At 39.2% G+C, this 12,632-nt stretch overlaps 1 protein-coding gene and 1 long non-coding RNA gene across 2 annotated transcripts; both read right to left on the bottom strand.

Annotated features, from left to right (window-relative positions):
- Nucleotides 1-1,328: 1,328 nt before the first annotated feature.
- On the bottom strand, nt 1,329-4,347 carry LOC125216076 (uncharacterized). The gene is made up of 2 exons (XR_007175349.2): nt 3,642-4,347; nt 1,329-1,571 (listed from the first exon to the last, which is right to left on the bottom strand). It is a non-coding gene; the product is annotated as an uncharacterized LOC125216076 (long non-coding RNA).
- A 5,789-nt stretch (nt 4,348-10,136) lies between these two features.
- On the bottom strand, nt 10,137-12,632 carry LOC125221379 (uncharacterized). The gene is made up of 4 exons (XM_089066275.1): nt 11,997-12,632; nt 11,657-11,932; nt 11,022-11,567; nt 10,137-10,711 (listed from the first exon to the last, which is right to left on the bottom strand). Exons 2-4 carry the CDS (start codon nt 11,921-11,923, stop codon nt 10,367-10,369), a joined length of 1,158 nt encoding a protein of 385 aa, XP_088922401.1. The 5' UTR covers nt 11,924-11,932; nt 11,997-12,632; the 3' UTR covers nt 10,137-10,366.

Here is a 12,632-nt window from a genome sequence, read left to right on the forward strand (position 1 = left end):
TTTATAAGTGAAAAGTTTACACATTTTTTTATGTACAGTTGACATATCTAAGAGTTTTGAAGAAAAGTCGATTCAGATTACTCTGTTTATACGATTTTGCAAATTCGACATATCAGCAAGCGGAACTGACTTGACATGCAACGCTGAGCAGACTAAGTACGATATACGTTGTTCTAGTCGGGTAGAGACCCTCATGTTTTCGACAATGATCAGCCTTACAAAGAAATTATCAGTTCCCCAAACAATTCTGATGGGTGTATTTAATACTATTATTGTACATATATTTATATAATTATAAATGGTGAGAGAAATTGTTAATGAAGCTCTGAAAATGAAATTCAATTTTGATTTCGTTACTATCTATATTTTGTAATCATGTATACGCAATCAATGCTTCAAGAGAAAAAGATAAACCACATACCCATGTCAACATGCATTCTTTGAATTTGTTGAAAGTTGAAAGTTGAAACAACTGCTTGAGTTGTAACTGCACTATATACATATATTCCAATGCAACAATATATTAACTATTGTTACATGTAGAGTCATTTCATATTTTTTAATGCGGATGCATAGCGATTGTAGTAATAATAAGGAAGAAAAAGGAACTCAATTATTATGAAGTGAGTCGCCAACAACTAAGTAAACTAATACAAGTATTAGGCCTGTCAAATCGGGTATCCGGTATCCGCGGATACCCGATCCCGAATTTCTCAAAATCTAATACCCGATACCCGATCCAAAAATTATTTCGGATATCAAGTCCCAATTTTGGATTTTTGTTTTATTTTTTTTAATTATTTTTTTAAGAAAACTAACTATAAACTTTTAGAAATACAACTTGTAGTTCGAATTTTGATACAAACTTGAAGTAGTTCAGGGTTAAGAGAAAAAAAACTACTAAAATTTAATTATTTAATTTTTAAAATAATAGAATAAATAAATAATTTATTAAATTTTAAAATAAAATTAGAAAATCAGGTAATTCGGATAATTTGGGTATACGCGATCGGGTATCGGGTAACACGATATCCAATAATCCAAAAATCTTATACCCGAACCTGATCCCGATCCCGAAACCTGAAAAATCGGGTATCGGATATCCAATTACCCAATATCCATTTTGACACCCCTACAAGTAAACATAGTAATACTACAAATTCATTTGAATTTAATTTAATGTAAATGGTTTCACCTTTCTATATAGGAATTGTTAAATTATGAGTATGTCACGACCGCATTTTGTTAAGGATAGCGAAAACGGGTAAACTGTGACTAATAAGAGGGATTAAAGAAGCGGGGAAAAGAAAAGGGCTAGAACTTGAGAATTTCACAAGGCCAAGTCAATTGATATCATAGAAGCCAAGTATTTCATTATATGGTCTTGAAAACAGAATAGACATCCCCTCAATTAAATCAGAGTTGATGGTGAGGTTCCATAATTCTAAAAGCACAAAAGCACAGCGGAATAAGTCATTGCTAAACGACTTCGTGTATGAAGACACGAATCGTTGGGAGATCAACTTGATAACATCGACTCCGATCATCACTCCATCCTCTTGACGTTCAACCTGCACATTTATAAATACATGTAGGGCTGAGTACAGGAGTACTCAGTGGACACGTGCCGAAAACAAAACATGCATTATATAGTTGTCAAGCCATCACAGTAACACACGGGGGGTTTTCTTAAAAGGGCCCGAGCTTACTAAGTTCTTTTGTGAGCTAAAAGTTCGACTGCAGACTAGGTTCTGTCATAAATCCTCACTCATCATTCATCATTCATCATTCATCGTTCATCATTCATCGTTCATCATTCATCGTTCATCATTCATTCCAGTCAAGTGCCGCTCCAACGGTCACCCATCATTCCATGAAAATCCATGACAATCCATTCCACGACAATCCATAAAAATCCATAATAATCCATTCCGTGACAATCCATGACAATCCATTCCGTGACAGTCCATGAAAATCCATGACAATCCATTCCGTGACAATCCATGAAAGTCCATGACATTCATCAAAACAGAACATTTATGGCATGACAACAATTTGAAAAGAATCATAGCTCCATTTTGAGAAAAGATGATTTTTCATAATTTCGCAAGTATTTGATTTTTATCCACACTAGTGTGCTGGATAAAGAAAGCCCACCTGATATGCTTATTCTTCAATTCAATTATTCGCTTTGACCCCACTTGCCCTCGAGCAATTTATCCTTTGAAAATAAATAGCGTAGCACGCTAATTAGTACTTGAACTATTTCTCCTTAGAAGGAATGCATGTACCCTATGGTATAGCACCTATATCCTTAGTCTTGGCTTATAGGATTTTCTAGATCCCACCTCGGCTTCATTACTTTGTAGAATTTATTTATTCACTTTACTATGTTCGGAGAAATTCCATTATCTTTAAAATAATTACTTGAGCAATTAATAATAAACTATGGGTTCTTGGAAAATCCTTTCTTAAATCTTTTCTTTGAATTTTCTTAAGGCCGCCCATGGCGTCGACGGTCGGCCCCTTCGCGTCTCAAACTTTAATATTTCCAATCATCGGGAACTTGGTTTTATTCGGGAAAAATTACTTAATTGAGCTCCAACTCAACCCTTAAATTAATATCGATCCAACAAAATTAATCTCAGCCCATACTAATAAATTTTCTTGGCCCAATCTCGTAGCCCACTTCTTGACTTGAATTACTTGGTCTATTATGTAATTAATATTCTCAACTCATTTCTTAAATCAACTAGCATCGGTCCACCTTAACTTATTTACTTATTGGCCCCAAGCTTAAACACAATCAGCCCCAAATAGCATTAAATCAAGAGTAATGGAATAGGCCCAACAAAGACCCAATATACTCCTTCTCCACCATCGGTTTCTCTCCCCCAAATCTCATTTCTTTTTTAATTGAAATTCCTAAAACTCTTCTCGGCTTTCTCCGTCGCCGCTCTTCTCCGGGGATCGCAGCACCGTCACCGGACACTCCGTCGAGCTTTCTCTTTATCGAACTCCCTCTTCTTCTGACAGAGACGGAACCTCTCTCCACCTCTCGCCTCCTCCAGCGATCTCGCCGACAGGGAAGAAGGCGTCGCCTTTCCCCTCCGCCGGTTCCTCTCACTCTGGCTTGGAGAGCTCACGGCACCGCCGCCGACGTTGCTCGTCATCCGCCGCTCGCCGAATCTCCGTCGCTGCTGCCAGCGCCCTGCATCAGCTCTCTGCATCGAGCTTTCCGCCGAGCTTTCCCTCCGGCAAGCAGCGCTGCTGCATGCGCTCTCCCCGGCTCCCTCCGACGAGATCTCCTTCGTCGCTCGACCATTGTCGGACAGCTTCTCGATCAGCCTAAAGCTAAGTTCTTTCACTTCCATTATCTAGTTAGTATCTTGAGTTCCTCTTTGGGCAGTAGCTTTGTGGTATTAAAGTCTCTTGAAATTGATTGTTGGTGAAACCTTGGTGCATCTTTTGTCATTGAATTAGCTAAGGCAGCTTATGATCGATTCTTATTTTATCTTGTGATGAAAGATCTCTAAAGCTCTAAGTTCTTGAGCTTAACATGGAAATTCTGTTCTTTGCTACTGTTGAGGCTTCTAAATTTTCTAAGTTCCTGCCTAATCATGGGGTGTTGAGGTATTTACCTCACTCGGTGGATCCTCGGTTTATGCGGCTGTTCCTCCGTGTTGCCGCTGCCTCTCCTCGCCTTCTTGCTCCTCCCATTTCCTTGCTGCACTCCTTGATTTTGAGTGAATTTGTGGTGTCTGAAGGAGAGGGGAGGGGAAGGGTATGGGGCTGCTTATATAGGCCTCTTGTGTTGGAAACTTGGGGACAAAGACTCTCATATTTGGCTGCCAGCTCATCTCTTTCTTGGCATCATATTTCTTTACTTAATTGTGCAAGTCTTGGGGGCAAAGGCTCCTATTTTTGGGGCTGCCAGCTTGTCTCTTCCTTGTGTTTATCCAATTGTATACCATTTTGGTGTAAGTTTGGTCATGCTTGCTATTTTGGAGAAGTCCCCAACCTTGAGTATTTGTGAAGTCTATTTCAAATAATCCTTTTGGTGTTAAATTCTTGCAGGATCCTTGGTGTTATTGGTTGTCAAATTTAGAGTCTTATGGGATGCCAAATTCGAGAAGGATGGGGAAGAGAAGAGAGTAGAGTATAAGATCTTGTACCGTAGAAATGTAGCTTTGAAAGGAATCTTATAGCTCGGAATCTTACTCGTAGCTCTATGTATCCACGTTGTATAGCATGTGTTGTACTTTGTACTAATTTATTCTCTTTTCCTTCTTCCAATAATTGTAGTTTACTAACTTAAATTTCCTTGCAATTTAAATTCCTATCGTCTTTTCGTCCAATTTTTTTTATACTCTAAAATTAGTGTACGAAAACTCGGGATGTTACAGAGTATTATTCAAAACTAGTGTCACGCCCATGCGATGCACGGACTTAAATAATTTGAAACTCTCTGGACACTTCCTTTATAAAATTTAGCGTCTACCCTGCCCAAGTGGTCTACTGGACCAATGGTACCCGTGCGAGTGAAACTCAATGTAATCTACCTTCATAAACATTAGCGCCCATCCGGGTTATCTGAATTCTGATGGACCAATGCCAAACACATCAAACTCCAAAATAACAATTAATTGGATGAGAATGCACAAATGATACAACAAAAAATTTGAGTTTGTCAATATTATACCTTCTTTAATTATAATTGCATGCACCGCTTTACCGCAATATACGTTATGGAGTGTGGCATATAGCAACATTAGTAAACAATTATGAGATAAATTGGATATACAAAACATAACATGACCTTTAGTTGTGAACAGGGCCAATGGCATGCTTGTTCATGACCTTGCCTACTAGCCTTAGTACATGACCACCACGACATCATGCTATTCACCGTCTCCAAATAAACCAGACTTGCGGAGTCGTGAATCGGGTAAAGGATCTAATTATAATACTTTGGTTTTCATGGAATGAAGTTACCTTGTTGGTGTGTTTTAATTCATGGTTAGACTTTCCTTTTTGGTGCATATGAAGATGGGCGATAGTGAAGGTCTCGAATGTGGGTGTCAAAGGAAGCTCAACTTAGAGTATCCAGTTGAGCTTCCTTTGACACCCCAGTGGTGGTGTTGACTTCCATGAAATTCACCTTCCGCTTCGCCACACTCGGGACCTTCACTATCGCCATTCTTCACATACACCAAAAAGGAAAATGGAACCATGTATTAAAACACATAAACAAGTTAAATTCTTTCTATGAAAACCAAAACATTATAATTAGATCTACTACCCGATACACGACCCTGCGTGTCCGTTGCATTTGGAGACAGTGAAGAGCATGACGTCGTGATCTGCAGGTGTGACGATGGCCGTGTACTAAGGCCAATAGTATGCAAGAACATTAACGAGCATACCATCAGCTTTATTCACTACAGGTCCCGTAGTTCTCCATCATTATTGTTTGTTTTGGGGAGTGACCATCTGTGCAAGGTTGGTCATGGCGAAGGCATGAGAATCACTTCTACAATTGAATAGTCCAGATAGTCTGATATTTGCGGATTATAGTACAATCAACATGAACTTGATTAGATCCAAACAATAGCTATGTAGTAGACTTTGTTTGATCTGGGGTGGCTTTAATACTCTATTTGAATATATATTTATATAATTATCAATGGTGAGAAAAATTGTAACAGCAATTCTGAATTGGAATATCAACCTTATGATTCAATGTATATGACTTAATAACATATTTTAGCGTAGGTAAAATTGCATATATTTGACTTTTGAACCATACCTCTTGATCAAAGAAAAAAGATTTCAGGCTTGATGTCTCCGTGAATAACGTGCTTTTCATGATGTACTTGGTTGTTGGACTAGAAAGATCTCTCTCTATATATAGGCATGCAAAAGTTATGAGGAATGTAGAGGAATAGATATGTGGAAAGATCTCACTCTATATGCAACAATTTCTAAAATTTAGTTATATCTATTAAGGATTGTGATCAATTGAGATTATTTAAGCTAATTGAGAAATGAGATGCAATATTAGCCACTCATTTTTATTAAATGAGTGGTCTAGATTTTGTCATACAATAAATAATTTTAGATTAATTTAATATGAAAGGGTATAATGGTCATTTCGTGTTTTAATTAGGGTTCAACCACTCATTCTTCAGCCACTTATCCTCCCAAAACTCGCCTCCTAACTCAGACGAGTCCGACTTGACCGTCACCAGCTCCTTCCTCACCGGAGTCGCCGCCGGAGGTGGAATCCTTAGCTCGTCGTCTGATGCCTCGAGCAGATAGCCTATATCCGGCCGCGATTCACCGGAATCCGACGCCAATTCGATGATTTCTTCCTCTAACCCCTCTGGATTCGCCGCTCAGCTGGTTCTTCTGGCTGCTCACGCTCAATCCGGCGGCGGAGGAGAAGATCCTAATCGAGCTCTGCACTCCTCAAGGAGTCTTGCGGCGGTGAATCGCCAAGTGACTCGCCGAGGCCGTGCACCTCATCATGGAGCTCTGCGAGGGCGGGAAGCTGTTCGACCGGATCAGATCTCTCCAGATCGATTTCCTAACTTTGTATTCACAATTTGGCTAGGTGTATTTTCAGTTTCTCTCTCAACAATTGATTATTTGATGCTTTTCTGCTGCTGCATTTGGATTTTGATCGATTGTGTTGCTGTAATTTTAATGGAGATGTAGCTAAATGCATTTAGATTTGATTGGATAATTCTAGTTAATTCTGGGGCTAATTCTTCAATTTAGCTAAATAATCTCAACCTAACAAGACCCTATCAATTTCAAACTCAATCGAAGAATTAGCCCCAGAATTAACTAGAATTATCCAATCAAATCTAAATGCATTTAGCTACATCTCCATTAAAATTACAGCAACACAATCGATCAAAATCCAAATGCAGCAGCAGAAAAGCATCAAATAATCAATTGTTGAGAGAGAAACTGAAAATACACCTAGCTAAATTGTGAATACAAAGTTAGGAAATCGATCTGGAGAGATCTGATCCGGTCGAACAGCTTCCCGCCCTCGCAGAGCTCCATGATGAGGTGCACGGCCTCGGCGAGTCACTTGGCGATTCACCGCCGCAAGACTCCTTGAGGAGTGCAGAGCTCGATTAGGATCTTCTCCTCCGCCGCCGGATTGAGCGTGAGCAGCCAGAAGAACCAGCTGAGCGGCGAATCCAGAGGGGTTAGAGGAAGAAATCATCGAATTGGCGTCGGATTCCGGCGAATCGCGGCCGGATATAGGCTATCTGCTCGAGGCATCAGACGACGAGCTAAGGATTCCACCTCCGGCAGCGACTCCGGTGAGGAAGGAGCTGGTGACGGTCAAGTCGGACTCGTCTGAGTTAGGAGGCGAGTTTTGGGAGGATGAGTGGCTGAAGAATGAGTGGTTGAACCCTAATTAAAACACGAAATGACCATTATACCCTTTCATATTAAATTAATCTAAAATTATTTATTGTATGACAAAATCTAGACCACTCATTTAATAAAAATGAGTGGCTAATATTGCATCTTATTTCTCAATTAGCTTAAATAATCTCAATTGATCACAATCCTGTATAGATATAGATCTTTTTTAGTCATTCTTTATATTGAAATTACAATTGTAAGTTAGTTTATCGTAAATTCATGTATATAGTTTCGTTTATTTTTATTTTGTAAATTTAATATTTTTGAACATCGCTTCTCCACTTGAATAGCCCCAATCAAACATAATCTAATATTTGTTGATTGCAATACAATCACCATAAACTTGATTAGATCCAAACAATAGGTAGATAGCAGACTATGTAAAATCTAGGTTGTTCTAGTCGGGTAGAAACGCTCATATTTTCAACAATGATCATCCTTACAAAGAAATGATCAACCTGAGTAAACTAATACAAGGAACCATAGTAATACTACAAATTCATTAGAATTACATTTATTTACGGAAACTTCTCTCAAACTCATTACCTATATACATCAATTTATTTACCGCTTATATCACTAGGGCCCACCATTAAATACTAGTAATAATATGGATCTTGATATGCTATGACCCACCATTAAATACTAGTAATAATATGGATCTTGATATGCTCTGATTTTGAACTGTTTTCTAGCCTTTATTGGGCCCGTTTTTAGTGTCAAAGTTGCATTATATGTCCATTATTTGCATATTTGATCTATTATAGTATTTTGACGTGTTTTGTGAGAAATGTGTAAAATAAAGCCTAAAACGGTAGCAAAAGTCGAAATTAGAAATCTAGAGTTTTCGAGCCAGCTAGCGGTCCGTTGCATCTTAACCAGCGACCGTTAGACGCTGTCGATCGTTGCACATGTAGCGGCCCGCTTTGGAAAATAGAGTTGAAAAGAAGAACATGCCCAGCGACTAGCTACGGAATAATTGCCAGTGACCGCCGTAACAAGTGCAGCGACCGTTGATCGAGATACAGAAGCTACGGAATCATTGCCTGTGACCGCTGGAAAAACGAAGCGCACAGAAATTGCCCTATTTTCTCTCCAAGACTTACCATACTATGCTAAAGGTTTACAATATCATGACACACGACTTGGAGGATATGAATACCCCCTAAAGCTTCATCAAATGATCCTTTTGATGCATATTTTTCAGAGCATAATATTTGAGAGTTGCCTCCATTGTTTATCATTGCTTAAGGAGTTTGAAGAGTGGATTCAAGAGAAGATCAAGACTGCAAGATTCAACCTCCGGGTTCAATTATTAAAGTTCTTATGTTTTCTATGTGTTTAGATTATTTCATTATGTGTAACTAAACTCATAGAATTTTAGGGATGTGTTAGTAACGACTTTGGTTTACACAGTTCCTATTTATTTAATATTCGTTTGTTAATTACTTTGCTTTTATTCTAGAGTGAATTACATAAATGGTACCTGATCTTTCACTTTCGCACGAAAACGGTACCTGATCTTTATTTTATATCGTTTATGGTACCTCGTCACTAAAATACCCCCTTTCCAATTCAGAATGACATCCATGTCCCATAGGGTAGGTTTGTAATTCCAATTGATGTCATTATTATTGTGGCAGATTGCCTCACTACTATATTTGGATTTTAGCACCAAGTTATATCAAACTTTTTTTTTCCCTTTCTTATATATATTTTACTCAACTCACCTTTTGTCTATTTCTTCTCTCATTTCCTTCTTTCTTCTTTGTTTCTTCAATGTCTAGGTTGTCAAGTACTTAGGAAAGTTACTCGGGTGAAGGAAGAAACGGGTGTCGTTGGCTTAGAGTTGAGTACGAAAATTGTTGGTGTCGCCAAAGAGCAAGTCTCAAAATAGTGGCTGACGCACGACGAGAATCTTACGGTATGTTGTACTTCGTTTGCGAGAAGAAAGGTAAGGTTGGGGGTTGTCATTTTTTTCGATGGTGTTATCCAAAGTCGATGGACAAGGATTCTGTTGGGCAGATTCGTCGAGAAGACGTTGACGAAGTTGAATCACAAAGTTGTGAAGATCGAAAGTGTGGTCGGACAGTGGGAGCTGGATGTAAAGGGAAAGAATTTTTTCTTGTATGTGTTGCTTGTTGTTCTTTAGTTGTTGCAATTGCTGCTATGGTTATTAGTTTGGTAAATTAGATCCGTCTATTGGAAGCTTAGTGTAATACAATTATGTTCAGTTGATTTGGGGAAGACAACTACATTTGTTATTATTTTGGTACTACATTTGTTATTATTTTGGTAGTAATGGTGTTAATTAAATGCGAATAACATTTAGTACTATTGGTTTTGGTACTGCAGTTGTTATTATTTTGGCACTACATTTGTTATTATTTTGGTAATAGTAAACTACGACTAATTATTTTGATACTACATTGTTATTATTTTCGTATAATGGTGATAATAAAATGTCTATTGGTGTGTTAATATTTTGGTACTACATTTGTTATTATTTTAGTACTGATGGTGATAATAAAATGTGAATTATATTTGGTACTATTGGCGATAATAAAACGTAAATTAAATTTCGACACCCTAAAATGATTGCGAAAAGTAAGACATATCAAACATGAAAGCCAAAAATATCTATGCAAAGTTCATAACCATAAACTGTAGATTGTTATGCTTACAACAAACGAAAGTTGGATCATAGATTCACTATAAACCTGACAAAAATCATCACCAGTCTGCCATCCCCATGGGGATACCATGTCCAAAAAATCAAAAACCACCTGAAATGCTAGGCTTCAATCGAAGTCCGTAAAGTTCAAAGTTCATGACAAAACAAGGCAGACTGCACGTGATTTTCACAAAATGAAACACAACACCACAACAAAATCCCACAATGACACCCACAAGTTTAATCTGCGTTTCTGCGACGGCCACACCTCTGAGCCCTCCTGGTGACGCTTATTGGACGAGGTGGACCTGCCGCTCCTGCTGTCCCCCGAGTAGGCTGCCCTCTCCCAGCTGCTAGTGCTCGTCTGGCCGGAGCAGCCCGCGGTGCGGCAGTTGATCGACTTGAAGATGGCCCCGCACCAGATTGCGGCTGGCTAGAAGATGCTCCACTCCTTTGACTAGTCGGTGTCGGGGGTCGAGGATCGTTTTGACAGGTTCTCCTGTTGTGCCCTATCTGACCGCATCGACTGCACGTGATCAAGGTTGACCGCATAAGTTCTTCGACCCCATTCTCACGATATTGTACCTGTGTTTCCCAACAAGCAAAATTATGGTAACTTAGTGGCATTACCTGATTTTTGTAGCATAACATAAGTACCTACTTATCAAATTAAATGTATCAACTGATTTTGCTTTCATTTAAAATTGGAAAAAAGTGGAATCAGATGTGAGAATATCACAATGATGTGGCATCAGTTAAAGGCTATAGGAGTGTAATATTGCAAAACTTGTTTGGATTTCACTTATTTGCAAGAGGATAGAAAGCATGCACTTATTTCTAATTAATTAAATTACTACAAAGATGTATCTGTATTATGGTAACTTAGTGCTCATACCTGATTTTGTTCTCTTCTAACCTTGCGTGGGCGGCCACGTTGCCTTTTTGTGTTAGGGGGGACCAACTCGAAACCAACTTCCGATGATCTAGGCCAATTTTCCATCCCGTTGATAGGATACAAGACATGCTCGTAGAGGGCAGTCATGCGGATCCGTGAGTAATACTCAGACACATAATCTGTGATGGAATCGTCGATCTTCAAAATGGAGGCTGCCGCATGCACACATGGGATACCTCTGAGTTGCCAAAGCCTACACGTGCATTTCTTTGTTTGCAAATTCACCACAAACTGACCATAAGGGCCAGTGACTTGGTATTCATGCTCACCGTTCCACAACGATCTCCACGAGGTCGACTCTGCGGCTGCTTTATCAATAATCTCCTTGATCACAGGAGGTACCGGGAAATCATAGTTCTTCACCCACTGACCTTTGATCTGTATGCGCTCCAGCTGCTGTGTTCGAATCTCCTCCAGCATGGTTATTATTGGCTTCTCTCGAGCAAGAACAATCTTTGAGTTAAACGTCTCACACATGTTGTTGAGCTACACGACGTGTCACGTATTAAAATCATTGACAATGTGAAGTCAATATAAAGGAATACCTTGTACTGTACTTGCAGTTAGTAGGTTACCTGTGTATCACAAAGAGTGTGCTCAGAGAAGAAGGCCTTAATCCATTTCTCCTTCGGGGCGACTCTAGTCAGATACTGGTGTGCATTTGTGTTGAACACTTGCATTGCATCCATATTTTGGTCAAACTCCACGACCGTTGTGCTAGATGAAATCCCCCACATCCTCTTCTTCAATATGTCTCCGGAGAAGCGCTTCTTGTAGTTGTTGTACATATGTTGTACGCAAAATCGGTGCTCGCTTTGTGGATATTTTTCACCAATTACCATACCCAAGCCCTGCATAAAGTAAATTGAAATAAATACAAAATCTATACTTCATATACAATAGAAAATGTTGTACCTTTTATTGGTCCGACATAAAAACATATCTAGGAGGATTAGCCGATATATCCAGATCCTCGTCTAGGAAATCCAGAAACCAATGCCATTGCTCGTAGCTTTCGGTCTCGGCAACTGCCCAAGCTATTGGCCACCATCCATTGTTGGGATCGATGCCGATAGTGGTGAAGAGCTGACCCTTGTAAATCAGTCATATGTATATAGATATAGAAAAATAGTTGTTCACTTACAATTGCAGCTACGGACTAAACTTTTTTTTTGCCCTCCTTTAACTTTGTTGCCAACACCAATGCCGAAGGGGAAACAAATATTTACTATGACTGTTGAATTTAAGATTACTGCAAAATCGAGCAATGAAACCAAAAAAACTCACCGTATTCATTTTTCGGGTTGAATATATTCTGTCCACGACCACGGATGTCCCACGTCTCCTCGTCTACATCTATTATATGCGGAGCTTCATAACCAACCCCGGAGCTAGAAGCTTTCGATTTTGAAGACGACGCCCGCCCTCTTTTCTTGGGGGGGCATTTCTCACCGTTTAACGTCAATAGCACAACACCGACGGTCAATTTCTTCAGTCGGCCGGACGTCAGATTGAGTGGAAGGGAGGTAGAGTGAGAGTGGTAGATGAAAC

The sequence above is a fragment of the Salvia hispanica genome, chromosome 3 (assembly GCF_029641045.1).
Source record: "Salvia hispanica isolate PSC_SH4W2 chromosome 3, Shi_PSC_v1, whole genome shotgun sequence".
Lineage (NCBI taxonomy): Eukaryota > Viridiplantae > Streptophyta > Magnoliopsida > Lamiales > Lamiaceae > Salvia > Salvia hispanica.